The following is an 8,614-nucleotide window of genomic DNA, read 5'->3' as shown; positions in this document are numbered from 1 at the left end:
TGCCACTAGAGGGAGATATTACAAAACCTATCCAAGTCATTTTACTGTGTAATAAGTTGAAGACTTTAATTCAATAACCAACACCAAACAATTCTGTCTCTCTTGATCCATAATAAATTACTTCAAAATGATAGCCATTGTCAGATACGTACTTCAATGATACATACTTCTAACTCCATATGTCTTATCTATGTACAAGTTTGTGAACAATGCAATTTTTCGTTTAATACCAGAATGTCTGTATGACTAATATGATGACGTATTCATCTTGATACCAAAAGGTATGTCAGAGTACACAGTTTCCTGTTTAACATCAGGTTGAAAGTTCAAAGACAAACAGTGTGACGTCGCTTTTTATGCTTAAAGATTTTTTTATTGAGTTTTCAACATTAACATATCCTGAAAGCACAATATTACAAAGCAATTTAGGATTCTGGTTATAGGCTACGCATCAAGCTAAAATCATTGCAAAAATGACAAAAAATGCTAAGGTAACGCTGGAATTGAATATTGTCCTGTATTAGGACACAATACAAACAAACTAATCTAAACATTGTTGATATCTGCAAAGTTTTTTCTGCAAACACAAACATTTGTTGTTGAATATAAATTTGAATGCTTCTCCAGAGTGGATCACCTCCATCCTCTATCCTGTCCATGGTCTACCCTGTAAGTCTTCCCTATGTGACAAATACTATATGGACAAAAGTATTGAGACACTTGACCATTACACCAACAGGTACTTATATTACAGTGCATTCTCAACACATAGACAATGATATGTAGTTTGCCCCCCCCCCTTTGCAGCAATAACAGCTTCCACTCTTCCAGGAAGGCTTTCCACAACATTTTGGAGCGTTTCTGTAGGAATTTTGCCCTATCATCCGGTAGAGCGTTTGTGAGGTCCGGCACTGATGTTGGATGAGAAGGCCTGGCTTGCTATTTCCGTTCAAGTTCTTTCCAAAGGTGTTCGATGGGGTTGAGGTCAGGGCTCTGTGTGGGCCAGTCAAGTTCTTGATGGGCGCATAGTCGATCCATGGGACCTACAAGTAACACCAAACCAGATTACCAAACCCCCCAATAAGACACAGACATCAAATTGCAGTGGAAAATTATTTATAGGTCCACAGCTTTATCAATCAATTACAAAAATCATTGTCATACAAAATATAATATAAGGCCAGCTCGAAACCTACCAAACATAACAACCAACAACCTTTTGGTAACTTTTACTGAGTCCCTCCTTCACAACAAGCTCAGTGGAAGCTGCTGCCACCAGGAACCTATGATGTGTATGCTTTGTATGTGTTTTAGCGTATGCTTTCTGTATATATTACTTCACTGATCACTGAAAATTCAGCTTTGATAGTTAAACATTAAAATGTATCTGATTTCCCACTGCAATCAATCCATTTAAACTGGTTACCCACACCTTGTATCAATACCTGCAACTGATTTTTTTTCCTACAACACCTTGTGTCCGATGTGAAATGTATCAACGAATTGACAAATGTTTATTGTACCTTTGCACATCATCAAAGAACATTACGTGTTTTCACGGGCTCCTCCTTCATTATACTTTGTATTTCCTCCTGCCGACAGATTCTCACTTACTTTCAGTCACATATCCGCTGCACTTTCATAACCATGGCGAATGACGAGCAAAGCAAGAATTCTTTCTTCAGCAGAGTAAATACTTTTAATGATTATGAACCACTGAGAGAACAGAATGTGGGGATTCAAAACATGGCTGGTCATCTTCCACAAGCCACCGTGGTGACTATACCCACCATGGCACCACCTTTAAAGGATCATCTGGTGTGGTCAATCTTTAACACCGCTTATCTGAATTTCTGCTGCTTGGGACTACTGGCCCTTGTGTTTTCTGTCAAGGTAAGAAAGGATACTTTACTCTGCCTGTTAGCTGTTTATACTAATCGTATGCCACTGCTGGGTGTGTTCACTAATCGGTAAGTTTGACTCACTGTATTAACTATACCTTATGTGGGGGCAAACTCGGCTGTTTCTGGGGTAAGCCCTTCATAAGACAGTCCCATGAATCTCAATCCCATGAATCTCACTCAGTACCCGAAAAAGGTGTGTCGGATATTTTGGCTGAAAGGGAATCATTGGAGTTACAGTTCTGCAACAAGGAGAAGTAGCTGTTGGCTAGCCCTGCGCTAGTTAATTTTGATAACTGCAATCCTGTGGGCTGTTAGGCCACCTCTCCTTTTACCTTTCAATATCTCCTTTGGACCTACCGGCCTTTCATACTTCCTGTTCCTGCATTCATTCTGTCATTATTCCATGATTTGCAAGCAAGACGGTCTAAATCATAGATGTCGGCAATTGTGAATGTACATTTATTGGGACTGTAGGCAACTTTGGCATCACAACACTTCCTACCTAACAACACAATGCTGTTGGGCAGATGTGCTCAGAATGTCCTACGCACTTAAGTGTTCTGGATTGAGCCCATGGAAAGTTAGTACGTATGTCATCCTACACCCACTCTATTAGTCCCCGAACACTTGTGTATGTATAACTTTGGATTTTCTTTTCCTCATTCAATATTATTCCTGTTCTGTACCAAGGCCTGGCGAAGGTCCTATGCTATGTGCCACTGTTAATAGTAACATTAAAGCTCTTTGTAAATCTGTGTATCCCATTAGAAGCAGCCAAAACGTGGTCAAAGGGGACAACAAGGAAAAACTATTTAGGGAGAATACCAGAGGATTCTATGTAGAACCAAAAGAAAAAAAAATATCTGCATGTGACAAACTGACCGATGGGAAATGAACATACATTACATACATTAACCCCGGAAAGGGAGTGTGTGACCCAGGGGCAGGAACAGGGTTCCATTAGGAAAAAGCCCCATTGACCCATCACAAGCAAGTGCTTTCCCATTCCATTTGCACCCATTATTTGTCATGTCTAGGCAAACTACCAAAGAGGATTCACATAAAGTGGGCATTGTAGGAGGCTGTTTGCGTTTAGCATTTACACATACTGCCAGGTTTCCCACAGAGAATCCAGGTTCTCTACACCTAACAACCACAGTTAGAGAACCTCCAATCAAACGTTGTGGCTTATTGATGTGACGCACCTTCATTTGTTCCTTTCCCAAACTCCCGGAAGTGAATGATCTGAAAAAGCTTCAAGTTACACATAACCCCCCCTTCAAATTGTCAGCCAAAGTAAACAACTTGCCTTCTGCCTCCCTCTATAAACATGTAACTGTATCCATGTATTGTATATGTAACCCTAATGGAGATCACCTATTGGAAGAGGAGAAAAAATATTCCATGGTAACTGATGTTTGCACCAATCTGCCCCTGTACAAAGCAAACTGTGTGACAAATATCTCAAAGGATATCCTGCTATGAACCATGTTTGGGGCCCCACGCCTGCCTAGTCTTACTGGTGTCAAAATGTATAGTGAATAACAGAAGGACATAGTTGAAAGTTCCAGAAACAATCAACCCCCCCACCGCAAAGTTCCAGTTTACTGAATATACCTCAATGTGAACCAAAGCGCATAAAGAACCTTTGTAGGCCACCTCTAATTTGTCTCAGCTGCCCTTTAGCAGCGAGCTTTAACTTTGCACCTGGTTGGGCTTGAGCTAAAGAATTTAGCTGGATTCAGTGGATAAGTCGAGAAAAAGGTTCTTGAGGAAACTGCCTAGCCGAAAACCAGGAACCCAAAGTGATAAAAGCCAGCTGGGTGATCGGCGAGGCTGCATGCCAAATCCAAGAGGAACACGCAGAAAAATACTGATATCCCAGAGACCAACAGCCAACTAATCTTCTGTCCTGATCATTAAAATCTTAAACACAGGCAACCAAAGCAATCAGAATATTCAGGAAACAGAGGCGCTTTCCCTTTTGCCTTATGGGGGTAGGAGCGGGGCTGTCGGTGGTCATATTATTAATGGAAGTGGGTGATTTATTTAACACAGAATTCCGGAAATCCACTCTCCCTTTACCAAACATTGATATGAGAATGCATACACACAGAGGCCTCCGTTGCATAGGAATGTGCGATGGAAAAAATGTTAGGTTTTGTGTAATCTAACCCATTCTCTGAGCCCTCTCTCCGTCCTCTCTCTTCTGTGCACCGTGCCTTGAGGTTAAGCCCCGTTATGGGATGGTTTGTATCACCCCTTCATTTAGATCTTAAAGGAACATTAATGTGTTTTTCAATGTATTTATTTTCTTTCTTCATGACTATTCTAGTTCCTGAAATATCAGTCCAATTTTTTTTTCTGTGTGGCATACTCCACAAAGCTACCAGGCACTGCTCTTTTTACATGGTGGCCAATTAGTTTTAGATTTCAGACTTGATTATTCTTAACCCCCTTCGCAAAACCATACATTTTTGATCCAAAGCAAATTTGATAAAAATGATACCTTTTATTGGCTAACTAACATATAGTAGATTGCAAAAAATAATAGTAGATTGCAAAAAATAAAGGCATATTATACCTTTCCATAAAAGCTAATAAGCAAAGCTATAAACCTGCAGCCCTTTGCACAGTATAACTGCAAAGCCAGAAAAGAATGGTTATCTATGCAGCCACACCTTAATAATTCATTCATCTACCCTCTGACTTTTTGTAACACAGATAATTAAACAGCCCTGTTGCCCTATCAACCAGTAAACCTTTCAGTGTTATCAAAGCTTATTTTTCTACACAACAGAGAGGAAAGGGCTTACTACTATCAAGTATTTTCTAGATCAGTGGATGCCAACAGGCAGCTGTCCAACTGAGGACTTGCAATTACCATAATAATAACCAGTTTTTTTTAAAGCATGGACTTAAAGACTGTAAGCTCTTCGGGGAAGGGACCTAACGCCTATTGTACCCAACAGCATATTCTGGACTAGGGCTAGGGCAGCAGGTCCGCAAGGGGTAGCACTCTGTCTGTTGCAAAATCCGGGGCTGACCAATCTGTCGGGTGATCAGGCTCCCTGACTCAGTTACAAGAGAGATCTCTGATCTTGCCAATTGGCCCATTGGCACTATGGAGGATTACACCTGGCCAGTGCAGACCCCAAAGTATGCTGCACCCGGGACTGTACATCCTTAAGTGGCAGAGCACCAGGATATGAAGTCAAGCTATGAGATCTTCCATGCCGCTGAAAGCTCAATTGCTCAAGGGATTAACCCTTCATATTCCCCCAAGCACTATCCAAGACTTAGTGTAGGGTACAAACAGAACTCTGTTTATTGAAGACAGCACAGATATTTATACACAGCACATCATAGGATTAGGGGTATAATCTCATCAACCACCAGACAGCCCGCGCCGCTATATAGTTCTATGGCCAGCAATGCTCACCTGACAAAGAGTCACTATTTCAGGGGGATTCTGAGGGAGTGGTGTCAATCCCGGGGTACTAATGTAGATCTCAGAGGCTGAGGATTGTATGGTCCAAAAGTGACGTGATCCGACATCAGGTCCCTGAGCAACAGCATTAGAAACGTCCCCAGGAATAGTCTGCCCAGTAGCCGGGCCAGAGTTCTATAGGCACGGCTTGGTAAACCCCGGTACTAAAGATTGGTAATAAAACTAGGGTTCCCAAACAAGCTCCCTCTCTGTAACCGGGTATTGGCCACCATGAGCTTAATGTAATTTCACAAGACCAACGTGGTGGGACAAAGGATGTCCATGGCGACGCAGTTCCAATTGTCAGTTCCATGAATTTGCAGCTAGGTCGGCTAGTTCGTGGGAGTCTGGTTAGGGCGGTCTGGGTATCCCCATTCACCCTGTGCCCCCCCAGTGAGCACAGGGTTACTTAGACATAAGAGGGGACTGGGCAGGCAGCTAAGTAGTCTCCCCAGGAATCCACCAGTGCTTCCCTCCTAAACTCAAACATACCCCCATGTGTCCTCAGCCTCAGGGGGGGTACCGTGATAGCGGCCATGGCAGATTTTAGCTAGCTCTGTTTTAGATCATCTTACAAGTTGATCTGTTTATGAGATCCTAGAAAAAAAAACATGCATAACGTGATACTTTAGATGTTATTGTTCAAATGGACTTCTTGACATATTATAATATCAAACACCTAGAAATCCCCCATTAACAGTTTCCAATTTCTATTTTGTTGTTTCACCTGCAGTCACGTGATCGGAAGTTGGTTGGAGATGCGAGTGGCGCCAGGAGTTACGGTTCAACAGCAAAATCCCTCAACATTGCTGCAACTGTCTTCAGCATCCTCGTGGTTGTTCTTTTAATTATCCTGATGGCAACTGGTGTCTTCCGTTTTCCTAACTAAACTAGAGCACTGAATGAGCATCTGAGGGGTGGATATTCTATAAAGGCAGGTTCAGAGGCACATACACATACATACACACATACTAACATACAAACATATACACACACAGAAAACAAACCTTCTGTTATTCAGATGATTTCAGCTTGTGTATGCCTGATGTTTACTTTAGCACTTGGTTCTAGTTGCCCCGTTACACTTTTGGAGTTGGAAGCACAATCTAAAGGCTTGCAAACCTTCTCTCATACACTCAAGGATGAAACTGATTTCATGTGAGGTCAGCGCCAATGATAACTAAAATCTGATTTTGCTTTAAAAAAATGTATTGTTGTTTTTTCTAATTAAATTGCTTTTGTACATGTGTGAGGGCTGAATAAGCAAGGAGAGAAAACAATGTAACATACCATTATGTGACATCCAAGATGGTGATTAGTATTCATGTTATATACAGTAATATATCCAGTTACAGACTAAAGGTTCTATTCCACCTGTTTTATTTGCTTAACTTACTAGACACTGCAATTACTGTTTAATCAAAGTAGAACAGCACCTTTAAAATAGAAACATAAAATTTTAGCTTTCCACTTGGGAATATGTTTGTCCCTGACACCTCCTATAACACGGAAAAGAAAAAATGTCGGTGCACTAAGCTAGTCTCAGGCTCAAATACTACAAATGTATAATATGAGGCCTACCAACATGGAATACATATTAAAGTACTTTAACTCCTGTGAGCACGTTAATGTGTATTTTCCCAGAGGGGTCCCAGGGCACCCTTGTGAAACCCTTTTCCACCCTGGGCTGTGCAAACCATTGGGTCGGCAAGCCACGTTCAGTCAGTCCCAGCACACTGAGTCTGAGCGATGGGATACGATGTCATTTCCCGGCGTACAAACGTAGATGGTGTGTGAGGACCGCAAGGGAACAGAAGAAGGGTAGGAAAAAGGTAGGAGAATGTGTGAGCATTATTAAAATGTGCTACTGCAAAAACGTTTAGATGAAAAAGTCACATTGATAAACAGTGATAGCATTATTCTTCACAATATTCTTCAAGGAAATAAGAAGCTTCAATAAAACTTTTGGCCATTAATACCACACAATCATCATAGCACTGTACCAAGTGTGAATACCTCATACAAGATTTAAAACTTCCAGTGTGTGTAAAAAGTTCTCCCTTAACAGGGAAGGAACCTGTGAGACCAAAGGGCAATAGTCCCCTTTATAATGAAATCAAGAATTGGGTTTCACAAACTCTGAAGAACCAACATCCAAGTTTCTGCAACTATACCTTTGTAATAAGATATGCAGATTGAAATAGAGTAAATAACACAATACCTTTACTTTTCCTGTCACTGACTTCTGGGTCTAGAAAGTTTTCTCCTCGTAAGTGACTACAAATTTAGGAGGGTATTTTATCTCTGGATAAATACAAATTACATAGTTCAATTTATTTCTACAGAAAGTAAAGTGCCAGGAAACAGATAACCAAATACACACACAAGGACAGGCTCTGCCACACTGACACCCAAACACACACACACCAGGACAGGCTCTGCCACACCAACACCCAAACACGCACACACCAGAACTGGCTCTACCACACAGTAGCATACCTAGTGGGGGGCGGGGGCAGTCCGCCCCGGGTGCCGCTCATCTGGGGGGTGCCACCACACCGGCACCCCTCCAGAGACGGACAGTAATGTTCGCCGCTAGAGGAGCAGGCTCAGTTGGGGAGACCAAGGATCTCCCTCTAACCGGCTTAAAGACAATCAAGGGAGCAGGAGGTCTATTAATGCACCGCTTCCGGGCTCACTGCACCGGAAGGAGACTTAACAAGAGGAGCCTGGAGGAAGAACGAAGAGGAGGAGGAAAAGGAGCTGTAGCGAGAAAAGTGACAGAGGAAAGGTAGGTAAACATTCAGTGAGAGTGAATGTTTGTGAATGAGTGTGTGTGTGTGTGTGATCACATGGATTTGTAAGTGTGTGTGGGGATAGCTTGGCATAAGGAGGCTGTAATCTCACTTCTACCAGCATCTTGTTCCAGCAAGATAGGAGTATGGATTGCTGTTAGTATATTATGATAGAAGCAATGCAGTTTTAAAGTGTGTGTGTGGGAGGGGGTGCCACATACAGGATCTGCCCCAGGTGCCAAATACTCTAGGTACGCCCCTGCATCTTGTTATGTTATATACTAATTGTTATGTCCTGTCTACCCTTTTGTACAGCACTGCAGAATCTGATGGTGCTATATAAAACAAAAAATAAAAATAATAAAAAAAATGTTAGGGGGATTCAGTTAGTCGGCCAGTGCCTGCCCTGTGCCCTACCTTTGGTG

The 8,614-nt window shown here is 42.0% G+C and overlaps 1 protein-coding gene across 1 annotated transcript; it reads left to right on the top strand.

The window, feature by feature from the left end:
* The first annotated feature begins 1,583 nt into the window (after nt 1–1,583).
* LOC128467131 (dispanin subfamily A member 2b-like) lies at nt 1,584–6,657 on the top strand. Its single transcript, XM_053448659.1, has 2 exons — nt 1,584–1,893; nt 6,128–6,657. Exons 1-2 carry the CDS (start codon nt 1,648–1,650, stop codon nt 6,281–6,283), a joined length of 402 nt encoding a protein of 133 aa, XP_053304634.1. The 5' UTR covers nt 1,584–1,647; the 3' UTR covers nt 6,284–6,657.
* Nucleotides 6,658–8,614: the final 1,957 nt, after the last annotated feature.

Source organism: Spea bombifrons, chromosome 10 (genome assembly GCF_027358695.1).
Source record: "Spea bombifrons isolate aSpeBom1 chromosome 10, aSpeBom1.2.pri, whole genome shotgun sequence".
Lineage (NCBI taxonomy): Eukaryota > Metazoa > Chordata > Amphibia > Anura > Pelobatidae > Spea > Spea bombifrons.
This window is presented reverse-complemented; position numbering and strand designations above follow the sequence as displayed.